The sequence below is a fragment of the Ambystoma mexicanum genome, chromosome 8, assembly GCF_040938575.1.
Source record: "Ambystoma mexicanum isolate Mex_15411 chromosome 8, UKY_AmexF1_1, whole genome shotgun sequence".
NCBI classification, from domain to species: Eukaryota; Metazoa; Chordata; class Amphibia; order Caudata; family Ambystomatidae; genus Ambystoma; species Ambystoma mexicanum.
Window position 1 is genome coordinate 47,570,155 of NC_090929.1, and position 22,358 is coordinate 47,592,512.

Consider the following 22,358-nt stretch of genomic DNA (forward strand, 5'->3'; position numbering starts at 1 on the left):
GTGATTTTATGGTGGATATTGATGATGAGTAGAAGTGGTGGGTGGTCATGTGTGCTTTTTGGTACAATGATGGTCTGCAGTCATTTCATGGTGGATATTGATGATGAGTAGAAGTGGTGGTGGTCAGGACCACCTTGTGGTGTCGGGAGGTATGCGGTCATTTCATGGTGGATATTGTTGATGAGTAGCGGTGGTGGTGATCTGGACTGCCTTGTGGTGTAAATGTGGTCTGCAGTCATTTCATGGTGGATATTGACGATGAGTAGAAGTGGTGGGTGGCCATGTGTGCTTTTTGGTGCAATGATGGTCTGCAGTTATTTCATGGTGGATATTAACGATGAGTAGCGGTGGTGGTGGTGGTAGTTGTGGGGCTTGTCTTGTGGTTTCACACTCATCCTCCTGACACTATGCATGGGGATTCGTGCATGGCTTGTGAGCCTCTGAGTCAGTGCTGTGTCCCACTCTTTTCTGGTAGTGTGGGGCAGCGAAGTGTCGTAGAGGTGCTAGATGTAATGGAGGGTGTAGGGATGTTGGGGTTGTCGTAGAGGTGGTAGATGTAATGGAGGGTGTAGGGGTGTCAGGGGTTGTCGTAGAGGTGGTTGATGGAATGTAGGGTGTAGGGATGTCATGGGTCTTTGTAAAGGTGGTAGATGGAATGGAGGGTGTAGGGATGTCGGGGGTTGTCGTAGAGGTGCTAGATGGAATGGAGGATGTAGGGATGTCGGGGGTTGTCGTAGAGGTGCTAGATGTAATGGAGGGTGTAGGGATGTCGGGGGTCATCGTAGAGGTGGTTGATGGAATGGAGGCTGTAGGGATGTCGGGGGTCTTTGTAAAGGTGGTAGATGGAATGGAGGATGTAGAGATATCGGGAGTCGTCATAGAGGTGGTAGATGCAATGGAGGGTGTAGGAATGTTGGGGGTCGACGTAGAGGTGGTAGATGGAATGGATGGTGTAGGGATGTTGGGGGTCGTCGTAGAGGCTGTAGATGGAATGGAGGGTGTAGGGATGTCTGGGGTTGTCCTAGAGGTGGTAGATGGAATTAGGGTGTAGGGATGTCAGGGGTTGTCGTAGTGGTGGTAGATGGAACGGAGGGTGTAGGGATGTCAGGGATTGTTGTAGAGGCTGTAGATGGAATGGAGGGTGTAGGGATGTTGGGGTTGTTGTAGAGGTGGTAGATGGAATCAGGGTGTAGGGATGTCAAGGGTTGTTGTAGAGGTGGTAGATGGAATGGAGGGCGTAGGGATGTCAGGGGTTGTCGTAGAAGTGGCAGATGGAATGGAGGGTGTAGGGATGTCTGGATCGTCATAGAGGTCGTTGATGGAATGGAGGGTGTAGGGATGTTGAGGGTTGTCGTAGAGGTGGTAGATGGAATGGAGGGCGTAGGAATGTCAGGGGTTGTCGTAGAGATGGTAGATGGAATGGAGGGTGTACGGATGCCGGGGGTTGTCTTAGAGGTGGTAGATGGAATGGAGGGTGTAGGGAAGTCGGGGGTCTTTGTAGAGGTGATAGATGGAATAAAGGGTGTAGGGATGTCAGGGGTTGTCATAGAGGTGTTAGATGGAATGGAGGGTGTAGGGATGTCAGGGGTTGTCGTAGAGATGGTAGATGGAATGGAGGGTGTAGGGATGTTGGGGGTTGTGATAGATGGAATGGAGGGTGTAGCGATGTTGGGGGTTGTGATAGATGGAATGGAGGGTGTAGGGATGTCGGGGTTGTCATAGAGGTGGTAGATGGAATGGAGGGTATAGGGAGGTCTGGGGTTGCTGTAGAGGTGGTAGATGGAATGGAGGGTGTAGGGATGTCGGGGTCGTCGTAGAGGTGGTAGATGGAATGGAGGGTGTGGGGATGTCGGGGTTGTCGTAGAGGTGGTAGATGAAATGGAGGGTGTAGGTATGTCGGGGGTTGTGGTAGATGGAATTGAGGGTGTAGGGATGTCGGGGTTGTGGTAGATGGAATTGAGGGTGTAGGGTTGTTGGGGGTTGTAGATGGAATGGAGGGTGTAGGGATGTCGGGGTCATCGTAGAGGTGGTAGATGGAATGGAGGGTGTGGGGATGTCAGCGTTGTCGTAGAGGTGGTAGATGGAATGGAGGGTGTAGGGATGTCGGGGGTCGTCGTAGAGGTGGTAGATGGAATGGAGGGTGTAGGGATGTCTGGGATTGTCGTAGAGGTGGTAGATGGAATGGAGGTTGTGAGGATGTCGGGGGTTGTATTAGATGGAATGGAGGGTGTAGGGATGTCGGGGGTTGTATTAGATGGAATGGAGGGTGTAGGGTTGTCGGGGGTCGTCGTAGAGGTGGTAGATGGAATGGAGGTTGTGGGGATGTCGGCGTTGTCGTAGAGGTGGTAGATGGAATGGAGGGTGTAGGGATGTCGGGGGTCGTCGTAGAGGTGGTAGATGGAATGGAGGGTGTAGGGAGGTCGGGAGTTGTTGTAGATGGAATTGAGGGTGAAGGGGTGTCGGGGGTTGTGGTAGATGGAATGGCGGGTGTAGGGATGTCGGGGTTGTCGTAGAGGTGGTAGATGGAATGGAGGGTGTAGGGATGTGGGGGGGTTGTGGTAGATGGAATGGAGGGTGTAGGGATGTCGGGGTTGTCGTAGAGGTGGTAGATGGAATGGAGGGTGTAGGGATGTCGGGGGTTGTTGTAGATGGAATGGAGGGTGTAGGGATGTGGGGGGGTTGTGGTAGATGGAATGGAGGGTGTGGGGATGTCAGCGTTGTCGTAGAGGTGGTAGATGGAATGGAGGGTGTAGGGATGTCGGGGGTCGTCGTAGAGGTGGTAGATGGAATGGAGGGTGTAGGGATGTCTGGGGTTGCCGTAGAGGTGGTAGATGGAATGGAGGTTGTGGGGATGTCGGCATTGTCGTAGAGGTGGTAGATGGAATGGAGGGTGCAGGGATGTCGGGGGTCGTCGTAGAGGTGGTAGATGGAATGGAGGGTGTGGGGATGTCGGGGTTGTCGTAGAGGTGGTATATGGAATGGAGGGTGTAGGGAGGTCGGGAGTTGTGGTAGATGGAATGGAGGGTGTAGGGATGTCGGGGGTTGTTGTAGATGGAATTGAGGGTGAAGGGGTGTCGGGGGTTGTGGTAGATGAAATGGAGGGTGTAGGGATGTGGGGGGGTTGTGGTAGATGGAATGGAGGGGGTAGGGATGTCGGGGGCCGTCTTCAAGCAGTGGTGGCTTGCGAGCTTAGTGGTCCATTATAGTCAGTCCCTGCGTGCACCAAGGACACGTACGCACTGCATAGAACACAGGCTGCACCACCGTCCCTCGAGGGCCCCTCGAGGGACCGTATGGGTGCGTCTGGCCCTGTGGAGGAGGCCGCAGACGCCACCTGTGCTCTTCGCAGAAACGCAGACTCAGTCCTACAGCTCGGTGAGTCATTGCGGTGAGAGCAGCTGGCCTAGCAGCCCTCCAGAGCTTTCAAGCCATGATGACACATCTCTCAGCTGCACCCCCACCTCACCTCGACCCCCCTCACATAGCAGCGCTACAGCCCAGCGAGGGCCCTCAGCTGCGCGTGGATGTCAAAGCAACACCTGCCTGCTCCTTGAGGCAGCCAAGGGCCCTTCAAGGAACGCCCACTCCAAGCCTCAGACATGAGCCCATAGCAGGCTGCATGCTAGGGGTGGGAGGGGAGTTCAGGGAAAGGCGCTGGAGCGTAGCCTTTTTTTATTAACACGTCACATAAAAAATCATAATCAAACTGAAGAAAGGGCCCTCTTTTGGGGTCACCACCGCTTAGGGGTGCGTCGGTTACCAGACCTGCAACACACCCTGCTCTTCTAGTGGCAGGACAGCACAGCATCAACCCTGACCTGCAACCAAGGGGAGCAACGAAACCTACATTTCGGAGGGGTGGCAGGGGGCACTAACCCTTCTAATGTTGGGCGAGCCCATAACTTTAGCGACGGTGGAGGAGGGGCAAACTTGCTTGTGTGGGGGCATCTAACTGCCTGACACATTCATGTGACACTAGTCTAGCGCCGCATCAATGTTGCAAGCAGTTAAGGCTCCCCTTCACATCTGAAACCACACACACCACTGTTTCTTGGCCCGGGCAGAACGGGTGACCGCCCAGGGCGCAGAGCTAAATAGCTCAGGTGGTGGGCACAGCAAGGGGCTTCCGAGCTTGCTGGACAACAGATGAAGCAGCCTGCTGTGCCAGTGAGAGCTGCCCTGCGTTGTGCGGCTGGCCGCGATGCGTTCCAAACGCAGCGTGTGAGTTGCTCTCGAGTCACACACCCTGCGCCCCTCATTCTTTCTGTGGACAGCCTTTCAACTGGCGCAATTTATAAGAGGTGGTTCGTTTAACAAGCCATTCTCTGTATAGGTACAATGTGGGGCAGTTTTATTCATCAGGCCAGCACAAGTCTCAGTTAGCTGACCAAACCGATGCATTCTTCAAAGAGAATTAATGTGCCACACAGAAAAAGTTGGAAACGATTTTATGTTCATGTCTCTTTATTTGATACACCAAATCGTTTTTTTTTTTTTGTATATTACTTTTCAGTTACATATGACCCATCCCTGGGAAGGTAAATTGTCATTTCATTGCGCAAGTATTCTAGTGCTTGCTTTGAGACATGGACTAAATGCATAAGCTCAGAATTAAATGTCATTTAATTTTCTAAATAAGCCAATCGCTGCCTAGCACACACACCAGAGGGCACCTCAGTGTCGGTTTGCACCTTGATTAGGAATGCAGTGTTCATTGTGTCACCGGGCAGATCATAGACCAGGGCCTATCAACACAGAGATATGTGCGGCATTGATATGTGCGCTGCCCAAGTCACCAACCTGTCTGTAAAGGCTTCTGTGTGCTGCTCCTCCATGTAACATCACATATGACTGTTTAGTCTGATGTGTCCAACGTCCATACAAAGCACACTGGAATGTTTTGTGTATGTGGCTCGGACGAGCATACCACACTGTGCCCACACTTAAAAACATAAAGCAAAGAAGTTGCCTCAAATCTTACATCCATTAGGCCAAACGCCCTTTCTACACGGCCACACCATGATGTTCACCAGCTGCAGCCCAGCACTAATGAGAAATGATAATGCCAGCTCTGTTAGATAAAGCAGGGGCCTGCTCTGCTTTGCAAAAATAACCCTGAGGCCTGCGCAATCAGAAGCCAGTTTTGTTTTTATTACTAGTCAGGCTCAAGTTTATAAGAGGTGCAATCCTTTCAGTGTAGCCTTTCTGTGCATTGTTTATTGAGGCTCTCTTGTGCGGTATCCTGCCCTGTCTGTAGATATAATTCCCTAAGATGTTTCTGTATTGGGGTTCAGCATGCCCGCACTGAGATCCATCCCTTCCTCCTCTAAAAGTCTTCGGAAGCAAGAAGCAAAAAAGCCCTTGTACTCATTTGAGTGGCTGATGTTGGCGCCATTTAATACTTGCATCCAAAACCTTAAGCTGTCCAAATGAGCATGTATGGTTCATGGTTACAAACGTGATTTGAGCACCAAGCCATGAATTTGTTATGCATTTAGGAATTCACACATACAATCTTTTGATCACAGACTTGTTTATATAATGTAGAGATCTCTGATCACTGTTATAGTCCTGGAATGCTTTGTGATTTAATGCAAAGCATACAGGAGCCCTCACTAGTGCCATTTGCCCCCTTTCTCACTCTCATAGAGGTATTTTGAAAGAGTACAATAAGAGTGTACCAGACTGTCCATCTTGGAATGATAACCTTCCATCAGAAAATAATTCATATGGTTAGTCTAGTATTGCCCCGTGCGAAATACAAGTGAGGTGGCAAACAGAACACCTGCAACACAGGGCCAGTGCTCACTGGGCCCTCAGACCCCAGTAGGCTGGTCACACGTCGCAGTGTGCAAGTACGGACAGTTTGAAACTGCATTCAGGCAACTCCTTCCCTAAGAGCAGGTGACAGAAGAACCATTTACTTGGGCAGCAACAGCTGTATTATCACATTAGAATTATTCTGTAAAGTGCTTGAATTACAATCTAATGAAACCAGCTTCATTTATAAAGCAAATATTTATTCATATCGAAGAGGGCTTTTGTCGTAACGCAGAGGTGTAGTTTGGGAGTGATGTATGCCAATGGGGGGGTACATTCTGATGTTTATCGCACTGGTGAGAATGGGGGTCTGTGTCCCCTCTCTACCTTTCCAATCGCTCACCTGTCATGCAAGTATTAACACCCCATCACAATTTCAATTGCCTAAAAATGTATGCATCTGAATGCAGGTGCAGAGAAATGCTTTACGTTAGTAATTGCTGGGCCTTTATTAACAGCAAAGCCCCATCGCCTTTTAACTACTAGACCTGGGGGAGCATGGGGTCAGGCCTGGCTTCAGGAGTACACCAGTGCCGGGAGGACGACGCGCGGAAGGTATAGGGCGGGGAAGAAACGTGCCTGGTCCGTGGTCACCACAGCAGCACTCCAGTCCAGTCCCCTGTACCGCCCAGCCGGGTCACGCTGGAAACAGCCTTAAACAGCTGATAGGGAAATGGGCAAATGCTGCTCCCATCAGCAACTTCAAGGTTTCTCCAGTGGCTTCGGTTCTGCCCCCAGCCAATCCTGTTGTGTAGGGGTGGGACAGGAAGTTGTGGCTAATGTGGGTGGGCTTGCCTGGCATGCAGAATAGGCTGCATTTTCTTTCTTTCACTTTCTGCTTTTGTTTTCATCCAGATCGATATGTGGGTGGGGCCTATAGTAGACCAATGGCATCCATGGCTTCCAAGGCTATCAGCCCTAAGCGAGGGTTTCAGCCCATGCCGGCCCAGGGCTCGTCAGGCTCACCCACCTCTATTTTTAACATCTGTGTCCTGTTGTGTCGGGCCACTGTTGTAGGTGAACCAGGTAGAGTCAACATAGCCCAACATTTCGGGTTGGGGGCTGAAGCCCGGTCAGCTCAATGGCGTTGCATCTCTGCCTGCAACACTCCCTCCTAGTTCAATACTCGGGCTCAGGCACAACTCTCTGAGCGCAGCCCCTTCCAGACCAACAGCACCTCATGAAATTGCACTACTGGGGCTCACGGAGACCGATGAAGTCTCCCCAACTCTAACCTGTAGCATTGCCTGCTGGTTTAGTACCGGGACACACACAGATCTCCCAACGCACCTCAACTCTAATCTGTAGCATTGCCTGCTGGTCTAGTACCGGGGCCCACACAGATCTCCCAATGCACCTCAACTCTAACCTGTACCATTGCCTGCTGGTTTAGTACCGGGACACACACAAATCTCCCAACGCACCTCAACTCTAACCTTTAGCATTGCCTGCTGGTCTAGAACCAGGATCCACACAGATCTCCCAATGCACCTCAACCCTAACCTGCAGCATTGCCTGCTGGTCTAGAACCAGGATCCACACAGATCTTCCAATGCACCTCAACTCTAACCTTTAGCATTGCCTGCTGGTCTAGTACCGAGGCCCACACAGATCTCCCAATGCACCTCAACTCTAACCTGTAACATTGCCTGCTGGTCTAGAACCAGGATCCACACAGATCTCCCAATGCACCTCAACCCTAACCTGTACCATTGCCTGCTGGTCTAGAACCAGGATCCACACAGATCTTCCAATGCACCTCAACTCTAACCTTTAGCATTGCCTGCTGGTATAGTGCCGGGATCCACACAGATCTCCCAATGCACCTCAACTGTAACCTGTACCATTGCCTGCTGGTCAAGTACCAGGACCCAAACATATCTCCCAATGCACCTCAACTGTAACCTGTAGCATTGCCTGCTGGTCTAGTACCAGGATCCACACAGATCTCCCAATGCACCTCAACTCTAACCTGTAGCATTACCTGCTGGTCTAGTGCCGGAACCCACACACCCCAACTCTAACCTGTAGCATTGCCTGCTGTTTGAGTACCGGGACCCACACAGATCTCCCAATGCACCTCAACTCTAAGCAGTACTATTGCCTTCTGTTCTAGTACCGGGACCCACTCAAATCTCCCAATGCACCTCAACTCTAACCTGTAGCATTGCCTGCTGGTCTAGTACCGGCACTCACACAGATCTCCCAATGCACCTCAATTCTGACCTGTAGCATTGCCTGCTGGTCTAGTACCAGGACCCACACAGATCTCCCAATGCACCTCAACTCTAACATGTAGCTCCTCACTGATCAGATCATCTGAAGACTTTACAAGGAGTAAGAAGGACTCATTTGGACCAAAGCTGAAGGTACAGTCTACCTTACATCTTACGCCAGTGAAGGAAGGGCAGGAGTTCCAAGTGAGAAGCAAGATCCCTCCCCTTAATATCTCCCAGGGAACAGAGGGAGATACCAGACTCAGAGGACACGTCCAGCAGCTCCAGAACCGGTATCCAGCCAGCACACTGCATGCCCTGCTAGGCTCTGACAGCAAGCTTCCTAGGTGGGAAGTGCCGGAGAGTCTCTGGACAAAGGACAAGGCTGTTGCCTTCTAACACCCTCCTGAGTCCATCATTTTAGCCATCCTTGCTTTTTATTGTCAGGTATCCTTAGAAAATGGGGGGGGCGATAAAGCGACCGGCTAAGAAGGTGGCAGGGCACCCTCCAATGGAACTTCACCCACTGGGAAAAGAACAGGGAGAGCTACCTTCGCCTGCAAGGACTATTCTTTATGAGGAGCCTCAATAGGGTCTGTTTGGCAGCCCTGATGAAATCCATTCTGAAAGAGGGGGGTTTGAGAAGACTTTTCCGTTCTTTTGAGTTCCATTTGACTAGGCTTCTGTGAGTCTGGCAGATATGGCATAAGCATTTTTGCACCTATGGAGACCACCCAAGACTGAAGTTCCTCGATGTTTGAGCATGCCGCAAGGTCCCGCAGCATATGTTCCTTAAGAAGCAGCCCGTTTTCTGGTGCCCTGGGGTCCCCTAAACCTCTATCAGCTCTTTCTACAGTTTCTACTCCTGACCGTTCCCCTTTTTATAATGGCTGAGCTGACAAAGTCTGGGCGCCCATAGGCACGTGGCCTTCTAATTTATCAGGTTCCTTGACCCCTGATAATGCCCCGTTTGCCCCTCCATGGTCATTATGATGATAGAGATCTACCCCCAACTCGTTTCTTTGAAAAACAACTGACCCTGAGGGAGTTAGAGATAGAGGAGGGAAAGGCTCGAGAGGGGAGGTATTTGCGAAAGGATAGCTGAAGGTATCTTGGACCTAGGCCCCAGAAAGCCTTCTGGATAATGTAGAGGGTTTTGAATTTAATCCTTGTATTCACTGGGAGCCAATGGAGAGATTTCAGAGCTGGAGAGATACGATCCCATGGCTTGAGGCCAAGGACAAGTCTCGCAGTCCTGTTCTGGATTAGCTGTAAAGGGTGGAGAGTAGAGGCAGGTAGATTTAGAAAGAGGCTGTTACAATAGTCCAACCTAGAGAGAACCAGGGCTTGGGAGACAGTGAGCTTCTGGGGGAAGGAGAGGAAAGGAAGAGTGCAGTAGGAAGTTTGACTTTTCAGAGACATCAGAGATGTGGGCAGAGAAGGAAAGTGTGGAGTCAAAGATGACCCTGATGTTCTTGGCTAAGCTGAGAGATGGCCAGCTTTTCCAGGAGTTTGCCCAGAAAAGGAGTAATGGATATTGGGCGATAGTTAGCCGGAAAAGAAGGATCAGCTGTGGGTTTCTTGAGAAGAGGATGTACAAGGGAGTGCTTCAGAGGGGAAGGTTCCTGAGGCAAAGGAGAGGTTGCAGAAATCGGCAAGGGTCGGAGCGAGGGTATCAATGTGATCCTCGATGGCTTTAGAGGAACAGGGATGTATCTGTTTTGACGAGGCTTTCATAGATCGGACTTTTCTAGCAACCTCGTCAAGGGAGAAAAGAGGAAAGGACGAGAAAGAGGGGGGTGGCTGAAGGAGGGTCAGCATTCAGAGGAGAGGGGAGAGGAGTGGGAGGTGGTGAGAGGGTGGACAGGATGTCCTGGGATTTTGAGATGAAGTGAGAGGCAAGGACTGTGCAAAGGGCTTGGGAGGCGACAGGAGAGGAAGAGACTGCAGCATGGTTGGCCATCTCGTTGCAGATTTTAAAGAGTTCGGCCGAGTTGTTAGATGCCGCAGAGACACGAGCTTCTTGCTGAAGGCAGAGAGTCGGTATTACCTTTGAAGCAGGTGACAGGCCAGTTTGTCAGAGGATGAACAGAAAGTCGTCCATTTCCTCTCATCCGCCCTACACTTACGTTTAAGTGTAGCTAGGTCAGAATCATACCAGGAATTTACTTGGCTTTGGACTTCAAACGGATCCCCATGACAGGGGCAAAACCATCAAGAGTATCGGAAATAGAAGAGTACAGCAGAGACAGGGCTGTGCCAGGATGTGAGTCAGCCAGAGGTGGAGGGGGTGGGGGAGAGACGGTGGCAGCGAAAGCCTCCAATGACACACGCTTCATGGGCCGGATGTCCAAGAGATTACTTTACCAACTACCCTCCTGTCAGCATCCAGAGTGCCTCCCTTTCCTTTGTGAAAGTGTCTGTCATCTGTGTTCCTTTACAGGGTGGGTTGTAGTTTGTAGTGTTGCTAAAACTGTCTCTTGTAGTAATAATAAAGTAGATATGTGTATACAACCTTGACTGGACAGTCCCTTTTATCATTGGGTAATAATTGTATTTTCGCTGTTTTGCAACTAACCAACGATCCGCGACCTTACAGAGATAAGCCTGCCATTCCGTCCATGTTACCAAAATTTGACAAGGAGGTTTATAATTTACTTGTATTCCAATCTGTTTGGATCCCTTCTGGTGTACTAGAGGTGTGACGTTGATTGATGGTTTAGAAATCGATAATCATCCCTGGAACACTGGTGCCCCGGAAGGGGATTCGTCACAGGCCCCTCAGCTTGTGTGCAATCCTTCCACTTTTTTTAGGACACTCCCAGGGGACTTGCCTTAGAATATGCTGAAAGATGTGTTGCACATATTGTGTCCACTTGCAGCCCACATCTTCTTTTGGTTCTTAGTAAGCAGCTTTGGCCTGTGTTTACCCACCTTCTCTTGTTTGCATTTTGAGTTGTAATGTGAGCAACATAACGTAACGTAACATCACATCAGGGGCTGCGTGTCCTGCAGGTGGGGAACCCCGTTTCTGGATCCCCTGCGTTTGCATAACATCACATCAGTGGCTGTGTGTCCTGCAGGCGGGGAACCCCGTTCCTGGCTGCCCCCCATTTGCATGCTTTCGGCCCTCCTCTTCGGCGGTCAGGCGGCAGCTCAGCCCCTGTCATGAGTCGCGTCTCGGTTCTCTTCTGCCTGGCTCTACACGTTCGCTTCTCGCTGGAAGCAGCCCCCTTCTCTGCCTCTGCACCTTGGCCCCCCCACCCCCCATCCTCTGCAGTTCTAGTACTGGACCTCACTCGCAGCTCTTCCTCCGGTGTCCTTTGATATTGACCACCATCAGCTCAAGTCTGAGCTCCAGCACCCCAGGATTTCCCTGTGCTGAGCAGGCCGAAGATGGGTGCTGGTTGCCCTCACTTCTCACCCCTGAACCCTCACTGCCTTCCTAGGTACTGAACCTTCCCCTGCCCTGTGCGACCCCCTCAAGCCCGCCCCCGTGCTTTGCTGCACTGCCCAGACGGGTCCTGTACTCATGTCACCCCTTTCCCAGGTGTAGGGCCAATGCTCTGAGGTTCAGATGGGACTTTGGGGGGCGGCTCTGATAGGCTCACCCACATAATGCGAGTGGCCAGCGAAGAGGGGGCCGGCTGTGCACGGGTTCAAATCCCATCCAGGCCGACACAGCCTGCCATTTTGTTGAGCTTGATACATGAGTACCAACTTCGTTTGGTTAATAATAATTGTATGTACACATGTTCTCTCTATATATAAAAACACTGTACAATGAATACATTATTAAGGTGAAGCCTGTGGGATTAAGATCAGTGATATCTAATCTCAAGTTCTCCTATTTAAACAAATTGTGTGATCCTCGCCAAATCCCTTTCTATTCTACATCAGTTGCTGTGGCCGCCAAAACTGCCGGCCCTTAAACAGACCCATTGCCTTTAGTGCGTTGTATATGAAAGACCACTGTGCACGACTTTTCGAGATGCCTGGCCTAACAGCAGCCCCCCTGGCACTTTTCTCATTTCAGTGCCGCCGAGAGTGCACCCTGGGCCGAAGATCCTGAAAGCGCTGCTCGGGCAGAACCTGGCGCTGCCCTGTGTGGCACAGGGTGACCCCATGCCCACCCTGCGCTGGTACAAAGATGGCGTGGCTGTGTTCGTGGGCGCTGATGAACACCTGGCTGGCCCCGATGGCTCTATCAGCGCTGAAGACGTTCAGCACTCGGACTCAGGGCGCTATCGTTGCGTCGCCACCAACAGCGCTGGACAGGACGCGCTCGAGTTTACCCTGGAAGTGCTGGGTAAGTGCTGGCTCTTGACCACATTGGGAAGTCATTGGGGTTAGGGTAGGCGGCCCCCTGTGGGGTGGGCACAAACATGCCAGAGACCGATGGAGATGGGGAGATGGGACCCCCTGGAAGCGCATAGTTACATGGGACCCATTAGGATAAAGGGGAGGTGGGACCCCCTGGAACCGATGGTCGGAGGGTGGTGAGAGATGACAGGAGATGGAGTGTTTGCATTGTATTTACAGGCATGTGCATCGAGTCACAAAGTGGCTTTAACACAAATACTGCACCAGAGGGGCAACAGTAAGCGGAGCAATCCTGCTTCAAGGGACTATGATAGCAGTAGAATAGCGATGGTGCACCAATGGGGGACAGCCAGGACATATTAGCAGTTGGGGTGCCTAGCCAGCCACCTAAACCCTAAACCGGCGAAATGCTCACAAGCATCTCCTAATCTAAACTCTAGAAACTCCACCACATTCACTGTGGTCACCCAAGGCGTTCTTGTCACAGAGCGCATTGAGGTCATACAAATGGGGAAAGAGCGCTATATAAATAACTGAATACAATAGAATGTTTAGAGCGAGCACGGCGATTCATTAACAGTTTCATAATATACTTAATTTGCAATTGTGTGCAGCTGTGAGAAGGGCACCTGGCAGGCGAGAGAGGTAAGGGGCGATGATGACAAGCTGGGCTAGTGTAGGTGGACCTTCAGACTTGAATGCTAGATTGGTGGCTCCAAGGTCGAGGAGGTGCTGCTTGTGGGAAGGCTTGAAAGCTGTATTGGTGGCACCAAAGGCCAGCAGGTGCTGGTTGAGGGCAGGCTTGAATGATAGATGGGTGGCTTCAATGGCAAGGAGGTGCTGTTGAGGGCAGGCCTGAATGCTAGATTGGTGGCTCCAAGGGCGAGGAGGTGTTGTTGAGGGCAAGCTTGAATGCTATATTGGTGGCTCCAACGTCTGAGGAGGTGCTGTTGAGGGCAGGCTTAAATGCTAGATTGGTGGCTCCAACGGCCGAGGAGGTGCTGTTGAGGGCAGGCTTGAATGCTAGATTGGTGGCTCCAACGGCTGAGGAGGTGCTGGGTGAGGGCAGGCTTGATGCTAGATTGGTGGCTCCAAGGGCGAGGAGGTGTTGTTGTGGGTAGGCTTGAATTCTAGATTGGTGGATCCAAGGGCGAGGAGGTGTTGGTTGAGGGCAGGCTTGAATGCTAGATTGGTGGCTCCAACAGCCGAGGAGATGCTGGTTGAGGGCAGGCTTGAGTGATAGATTGGTGGCTTCAAGGGTGAGGAGGTGCTGGTGGAGGGAACGCTTGAATTCTAGATTGGTGGCTCCAATGGCAGAGGAGGTGCTGTTGAGGGCAGGCTTGAATGCTAGATTGGTGGCTCCATGGGCACGGAGGTGTTGTTGAGAGGAGGCTTGAATGCTAGATTGGTGGCTTCAAGGGTGAGGAGGTGCTGCTTGAGGGCAGGCTTGAATTCTAGATTGGTGGCTCCAACGGCCGAGGAGGTGCTGTTGAGGGCAGGCTTGAATGCTAGAAGGATGGCTCCAAGTGCGAGGAGGTGCTGGTTGAGGGCAGGATCGAAATCTAGATTGGTGGCTCCAAGGGCGAAGAGGTGCTGGGTTAAATCAAGCTTGAATGCTAGATTGACGGCTCCAAGGGCGAGGAGGTGCTGGTTTGAGTCAGGCGTGAATGCTAGATTGGGGCTCCAAGGGCTTGAATGCTAGATTGGTGGCTCCAAAGGCAAGAAGGTGCTGTTGAGGGCAGGCCTGAATGTTAGATTGGTGGCACCAAGGGTGAGGAGGTGCTGATTGAGGATAGGCTTGAATGCAGGATTGGTGGCACCAAGGGCGAGGAGGTGCTGCTTGAAGGCAGACTTGAATGCTGGATTGGTGGCTCCAAGGGCGAGGAGGTGCTGTTGAGGGCAGACTTGAATGCTGGATTGGTGGCTCCAAGGGCGAGGAGCTACTGGTTGAGGGCAGACTTGAATGCTAGATTGGTAGCTCCAAAGGTGAGGAGGTGCTGCTAAAAGTAGGCTTGATTGCTAGATTAGTGGCTCAAAGGGCGAGACAGTGCTGTTAATGGTAAGCTTCATTGCTAGATTGGTGGATCCAAGGGCAAGGCCGTGCTTGTTGAGGGCAGGCTTGAATACTAGATTGGTGGTGATGTCTTTGATTTCAGGGGAGGGTTCCAGCGTTTGGGAGCAAGAAGGGTGAAGGTGGGGGAGCCAGAGGCAGCGCAAGGAGGGTGGAGTGAGGGAGGCCAATCAGGCCATTTGAGGGAAGTGTGCGGGATGGTGAGTAGGGGGAATAGAGAGAACTGGGCAGAGGGGACACATACTTGGATAGATCTAAAGAGAAAAAGGAGACATTCACAGGGGGCCAGCTGGCATCAGGGTGGCTGGCATCAGGGTGGGGGGCACAGGTGGAACAGGGGCGGGGGAAAGTTATGGAGAGTTTGAATGCAAAGGTCTGAGCTTTAGGGGCACAGAAGAAGAAAGGCCTGGGGGCAGCGGGGGCTGCAGCAATTATCAGGTCTGCAGAGAACAAGAGAAGGAGGGAGAGGTTTGGCAGAGAGGTACCTGCGGAGGGGGCAGACCTCCTTAATTTTAATGAGGCTCTGTCTTCCTCTTGAGGCTGCAGGGTTTGAGTTCACTGCCAAAGGGGCAGGAGGCAACAAACTAGCATCCTGGGGGAGGTCAGCATGGCACCCCAAAGTGATGCTAATGGCAATGTGTAGTTCCCAGCCTTGCCACCTGTGCCCTCTCGGTGCTGTGGTGGATCTGATAGAGGGGGTGGGTCAGGTAAGTGCCGGGGAGAGAGGTAAAATGCGAGATAGCTTGGCTGCTGTGTTGATGTGTGCAGCCGGTCTGTGTTGAGGGTATAAGGCTGGTTGTATTCAGATGGGAGCCTGCTGTGCCCGTGGTGCCAGGGTGCATTGGCAGGCCTTGTGCTATGTACATTGGTTGCAATGTAGAGTTGTATTATTTGATGTCTGTAGGGAGGAATTTTAAATTGCTGTGTGCAAGTGGCATAGTTGGTCTGCGTATAGTGTGTTCGAGCATTAAGAGTTAGTGTTGGAGAAACTCAACTCACACCCTAAGGAGCAAAATACAGTAGGGCAAACAATTCATCCAGCAACAATCAAAATGGACGCTGCCACAGCACGCAAGGCTGATTGCCACTCGGAGCAGGTCGGTTTCTGTTTCAAAAGCAATTCAAAAACTCTGCTCTGGTAAAACCTTGCACGTGAGAAGCGACGTTTGCACCTGCACTGGCCCTTAATAACAGCCATCGATTGGTGGATCGTGGTCCAACTGTTAGACATCCTGGTGGATGGTTCAAAGGTCAAGGAGAAGAAAGTCTGAGAGCCATCTGCAAGAAGAGACGAGATTACCAAGAAAAGCGGTGCAGAGGGAAACGAGCAGTGAGTGATCCATCCACAGAGCCTTGTGGGGCCCCCTCTGGCAGAGGGCCGGGATGGGGGGTGCTTGTGCTCCACAGGAATGGCTGGACACGTGGAATACGAGCGAGGCATGTGCAGAACTGTGGACAGCTAGGACTCAGAAGGAATGGAGGCGAGGAGTCTTCTTTCCGTGGAGGGCCTGCTCCTGAACCTGAAATGAGGGCATTTTCAAAGTGCGTTGCCCTCCAGGTGGGTGGGGGTCCATTTGCAGATCCGGGGGTTCGTGTGGAAGAAGAGAGGCCCCGGAGTTGGCAGGGTCATTGGGGACAGCAGTGGTCTTTCTTAGGATATGATATAATAAGTCATTTATAACGCGCCTGTACACAAGTGTTTCTAGGCGCAAAAAGACAAGGAAGGAAAGACAGAGGGAGGACAAGACAAACGATCTTACTAGGCCTTGTGTCATTCAGATCGTGCAAGTGCGAGAACGAGAAGTGCAAGGGGGAAGGGAGGGGGGAAGTGCAAGGGAGAGGGGAGGGGAAAACAGGGTAGCAATGCTCGCAGTAAGTGCCGCCAGGGCAGCGCGGCTCTTGGTAGTGCAAGGAGAACAAGGGACTGTAGGGTTCCAGTTACAGCCCCTAAGTGCGTGGTTGGCCTGGAGGCAGTGCAAGGGTGACTGATCAAGAAAGAGCCTGGTACCCAGTTAAACTCTGAGCGTAGCTAAGCAACCAGTCGGTACAGCAAACAGGGGTAGCTAAGCAACCAGTCGGTACAGAAAACAGGTAGGTCAGGTAGGTCAGCAGGGGAGGGAGAGAGAGAAAGCAGAAGAGAAGAGGAACGTTTTGAGCTGCTTCTGGAACTTCAGGTGGTCTGGCTCAAGTTTGAGAGGGGCAGGGAGGCCATTCCAGAGGGATGCACCTGCAGAGGAGAGAGATCTACCCCCCCACTCTCTTCCTGGAGAAGCGTCTGACCCTTAGAGAGTTGGAGGTAGCTGAGCGAAGGGCTCCAGAAGGAAGGTATTTTGGAAGAGAGCGTTGGATGTAGTGTGGGCCCAGCCCATGAAAGCCTTGTGGACAAGGCAAAGGGTCTTGAACTTGATCCTTGCAGCCCCCGGATGGGTGCAATGGGTGCTACTTGGAAGATGGCAGAGAAGTTCCCAGCCATAAGAGTGAGGGTAAAGACGGTGGCCAGCTAGGAGCAGGGAAAGGTGCAAGTTCCTTCATTGTGGTGCAATGGGATATAAAGGAGCTCAGGAAGGGGGGTCGCCCAGGGAGTGGGGAGAAGAGAAGATTCGGTAGGGATGAAGGGTGCTGTGAAGGATGGAGAGAGAGAGAGAGAGAGAGAGAGAGAGAAAGAAGGGAAGTTGGAGTGTCTCTTATCTTGGAGGAGAGGTGTGGCTTGAGGGGTAGTGGAGAGTTAGAAGTGCTTTGAGCCCAGAGACCTGAAGAGGCCAGTTAGTAACTGGACCTAGCTGTGTCCAAGCCATTAGTGAGACTGGAAACAGAGTCATTTTAGGAAGCAAGGAGTGAAGAGGAGTGTGAGTCTCGCCAGCAGCAAGGAGTGAAGAGGACCGTGAGTCTCGCCGGCAGCAAGGAGTGAAGAGGAGCGTGAGTCTCGCCAGCAGCAAGGAGTGAAGAAGAGTGTGAGTCTCGCCGGCAGCAAGGAGTGAAGAGGAGCGTGAGTCTCGCCAGCAGCAAGGAGTGAAGAGGAGTGTGAGTCTCGCCGGCAGCAAGGAGTGAAGAGGAGCGTGAGTCTCGCCAGCAGCAAGGAGTGAAGAGGAGCGTGAGTCTCGCCGGCAGCAAGGAGTGAAGAGGAGCGTGAGTCTCGCCGGCAGCAAGGAGTGAAGAGGAGTGTGAGTCTGGCCAGCAGCATGGATGGAGACGAGCGATTGTCTTGAGTGGACTGGAGCGGAAGTGGGGGTCAGTGACATACAGGGTTCAGATGGACAGACGCAGTGAGACCTTCCAGGGACAGGCGGATGAATGGTAAGATGTGATCACTGGGGGCAAACGATGGAGGGGAGGTGGGCACCACTATACGAGTGGTGAGGTTCAACACACAGCATGAACAGACAGCAGGTTGGACTTCTAAACTGCCTAATATTCTTCCTGTTTTCAGAGCCCCCCTCCTTCCAAGATGGCGCCGATGTCCTGATGGAGAAACTGGCGCACGAGAGGGTAGAGCTTGCCTGTCCCGCTCAAGGTAAGGGGAGCCCCCATGGGGCACAGTCATACAGAAAGCAAAGGGGCACACTGACAGGGAGGGGTCATACAGATATCAAAGGGGCACACTCACGGGGAGGGGCCCTACAGAAAGCAAAGGGGCACACTCACAGGGAGGGGTCATACAGAAAACAAAGGGGCACACTCACGGGGAGGGGCCATATAGAAAGCAAAGGGGCACACTCACAGGGAGGGTTCACACACAAAGGGGAGAGGCATACTCACAGGAAAGAGTCAAACTGACAGGAGAGAGGCATAATCACAGGGATGGTGTGTGTTCACAGTCGAGGCTCTTGGGGTACTCATTGGGGAGGTGCATGCTCGGGGTGGAGGGGTGTACTTAGAGGGTAAGAGTATAGTCACACAAGATGGCATTACTCACAAGAGAGGAGCACGCGTGTAGTTGAGTGGCGTACTCACAATGTGGGCCATGGTGACAGGGAACTTACCTGAGACTGACATCGTTATAGTGGGGCAGCGGCAGAGCTGCACTCACAAGGGAGTGTGTGCTGCAGTGGATGGAGTCAGGCTGAGTGCATTATATAATGGTGTTTGGGGGGTTGGGGGGGGTCAGTGTGGGGGGTGATTGCACTTGCATCGGGGTGCCCAGTCTCAGCAGAGGGAACGTTGAGGCGGTATAAAATGCCAGTTCCCTGAGAAGAGGGTTTCCCTCCGACACCCCCCTTCCACGCTGCCTCGGGCCCAGCCCCCTCTCTCGGCTGCCCTCCAGATTGCCCTGCTCTGCACTGAAATTCCTACCCTCTGCTCACGCCTTTTGCTTCCTCCCCTCATTCAGGGCAGACTTCCGCACGTCATGCCATCTCCAGCTCTTGGTTCCCTTGCACCCCTCGTGCCAGCTCATGACTGTCCATTCTCAACCTGTGCAGGCGACGCTCAGCCACCGCTTCACCTCACCCATGACGCCAGCCTTCCACCCATCATGCGGGGTGCGCAAGAGCTCCGTGAAACACAGTGCTGATGAGGTCATGGGCATGGGGGGGGGGCGCTGCTCTGTGCTCCACTCTCATGTGGACTCCCCCTGTTTCAGCGTGCCCCACATCTGTGCCCACAGTTAACAGTCTAGGATTATAACGTGATGACCACCTCGCTTCATCCCCACAAATCAGCAATGTTGCTTCACCCCACTTTCAACCCAGAGTCAGAGCCCTCCCTTCCTCACCCCCCCCCGCCCCCAATACAAAGCAGCCCAGTCACCGCATTCATGCAATCTCGGCTACATTGTTACAGCTCGCTTTATCTTGGTCTCCCTGCCTATAAACCCCATTGTCTACCGCTGATCCAGAATGTGGCAGCCAGAGTGACCTGCCAACAGCACTGAGTGTCCCCACCAACGTCACTCCAACTCCTCGCTCCCTCCACTGGCCCCCCATCTGCTCGAGACTCAAGGCTGCAGGTGTAGCCCACAGATGCTTCTATCAAACCAGCCCAGCATTCTTGCCCCCTTACCCACATCCAGGATGCTCTGCTCCTCTGAGCTTCAGTCTCCAAAGTCTGCCACTCTCGAATTGGCGGGGGTCTTTTTCTTTGCTTGCTGCCCAAGAACGAAACAAGCTTCCGTTCCACCTTGGCTCTCTATGCCTTCCTCTGCTCGCTCAAATGTCTTCTGTCTGCTTTCTAGTCTTTCCTCACTTTCTTCTTTGGAACCAGCGCCAGGAGACCTCCAGGTGAACCTATCGCTGTACAAGTTTCCATAACATAACATGAGGCCTCTTCTGTTTGGATCCTCTCCTCCTGACACACCTGCCTGTCAAAGCTTCGCGGTTCAATACAGACCACCCCAGGGCGTGGAGACCCGAGTTCCTGACGATCCATTGGTTGCAGTAACACCACTAGAGAGACAAGCGAGGACCCTGACCCTGGTTCGAGTTCCCTCTTGGTACTGGTGGTGGCGCGATAGGCCACGTTCTACAGGAAGTAGTTTGGATGTTATGTTATGTTAAATATATTTACACATACGCCCGAAGGCATCTTGGCGCTAAGAGGCCCAGGTGAGACGGTACTAAGGAGGAAAGACCTAAAACAGAAGGGTTTTCAGGGACCGCCATAAGGCAAGATTGTCAGCAGTTGCTCGGAGAGCCCAGGGTAAGTCATTCCAGAAGGCGCGGCCCCCACTCTGTGACAGGCGTACACAGGGAACGGACAGCAGAAGGGCAGACTGGGAGCAGAGGTGACGAGCAGGCATATAATGGGCAACTTTTTGTCCTGTAAATATTCCACCCCCAGTTTATAGAAGGTTCGATGAACAATACACAATGATTCTAATAGAATCCCCTTCTCTATCGGAAGCCAATAGTGTTGTCTAAGAAGCAGTGGGATGTGTGCTGGAATTGGGGATCGCAAGATTACTCTAGCCGCCGCATTCTGGAGCATCTGGATCTGATTAATCAGGTATCACGGCTGACCAAAATACAGTGAATTGCAGTAGTTGGCCATGCTAAGAACAAGGGCCGCTACTACAGCGGCATGACATTGAGATGGAATGAAAGGGAGGACCTTCCGCAAGATGTGCAGTTTGAAATGGCCCGATTTGCAGACCATGGCCACCTGATCTGCCATCGATAGAGAGTGATTAACTTCACTCCCAGGTTCTTAACCGAGAGAGCTGGCAGGGGGAAAGTGCCCAAGGACACAGGCCAGAAGTCAGGGTCCAGAATGACAGAGGACTGGTCGTGCCAACAATCAGAACCTTTGTTTTGTTGCCATTGAGTTTACGGCAATTGAGAGACATCTAGGCACCTAAATCCTCCAGGCACCTCCTAAGCCGAGACGCGGTGTCAGGGCGGGAGAGATCCAGGCGAACCAGGATCTGCATGTCGTTGACATAGGAGTAATACCTAAAGCCATGTCATTGAATAAGAAGAAGAAGGGATTGAATATAAATATTGAACAAAATAGGCGAGAGAGCGGATGCCTGAGGAACCCCGCAAGACAAAAGCACAGATTTGGAACAGAAGGGCGGGAGAGAAACTGACTAGCACTGATCAACGAGAAAGGCAGAGAACCATTTAAGAACTTGGACGCCCAGGACAGCGTCCGACACCGGGTGATCTGAGTGGAATGAACCCCCGTGTCGAGGGCTGCCAACAGATCTAATAGGAGAAGTGCTCCCACACCATTGCACGGGTGATCTATTGCAGAACAGCAATACCACAGTCAATACATAACTACCACAGTCAATAAACCAACAATATCCAGAGAGAAGTGTTTTCCTAGAAAGAGATAAGGTCATAAACTTTGCTAATTTCTCTTCATCCGTAGAAAACTATTGCCCCCAAATGGCGTACGTGAGTCAGAGACCGAAAATGCAGCTGCACAAACAGGATTGGAGTCGATGTTGATCTGTGTCTGAGCTATGCAATCTTTGGCTCGCCAAATGTTTTGGACTACAACTCCCATCAGACCTTTATAACATGAGGGATGGCGTCAGGTCCTTTGATATGATCTATGATATTTTATTTATAGCGCGCCTACACATAAGTGTTTCAAGGTGAGACGAGGCCAGGGAGCGATACAAGGGAAGACAAGACAACAATCTTACTAGGCCCAGTGACATTGAGATTGTGCAAGTGCAGGGGAGGGGCGAGGGGAAAGTGCCAGGGGAAGATGAGGAGTGGAAAGTGCTGAACATGTGATAAAAAACAACAACAGGTAGTACGGCCAGCAGGTGGCGAGTGCAAGAGTTAAGCGCGGGCAACAGCTGTCAATAAATGCTGGTAGGGGGACTGTAGGGTTGCAGATACAGACCCAAGTGCAGGGGTTGCCAGGAGGCAGTTCAGGTGTGCAACTGGGCGGGCAAGGACCTGGGCCCGTTTTCAGAGGGTATCCGGGTGCCCATTTGCAATAGCAGACAGAAATCAACAGGTGAGAGGAAGAGAGAAGGCAGAAGCAAAGAGGATGGTCTTGAGGCGCTTCCGGAAACGGTAATGCTTCTCCTCAAGTTCCAGGGAGGCAGGGAGGCTGTTCCAGAGGGAAGTCCCTGCTGAAGAAAGAGCTCTACCACCAACTTGTTGCTTGGAGAAGCGACTGACCCTGAGGGAGTTGGAGGTGGAGGAGCGAAGAGCTCAAGTAGGAAGGTATTTCCAAAGGGAGAGTTATGGACAATGCACAGGATCTTGAACTTAATCCTTGCAGCCACTGGGAGCCAGTGCAGAGATTTCAGTGCTGGAGAGATGCTACCCCTGGGTTTGTGCCCAAGGGCAAGTCTCGCAGTCCTGTTCTGGATGAGTTGCAGAAGGCAGAGAGTAGAAGCAGGCAGATTTAGAAAGAGGATGTTGCAGTAGTCCAGCCTAGAGAGAACCTGAGTCTCTGGAGACATAGAGCTTCTTAGGCAAGGAGAGGTAAGTAAGAATACCTCTGAGGAGGTGCAGCTGGTAGTT

The 22,358-nt window shown here is 52.0% G+C and overlaps 1 protein-coding gene across 2 annotated transcripts in view; it reads left to right on the forward strand.

Moving 5' to 3' along the window:
* HMCN2 (hemicentin 2) overlaps positions 1–22,358 on the forward strand; it is a 936,787-nt gene that overhangs the window by 274,236 nt on the left and 640,193 nt on the right. For both annotated transcript variants that reach the window (XM_069609262.1, XM_069609261.1), the window contains 2 exons: positions 12,073–12,345; positions 17,858–17,941. In XM_069609262.1, coding sequence (XP_069465363.1) covers positions 12,073–12,345; positions 17,858–17,941 — 357 coding nt within the window. The remainder of the gene's footprint in view (positions 1–12,072; positions 12,346–17,857; positions 17,942–22,358) is intronic.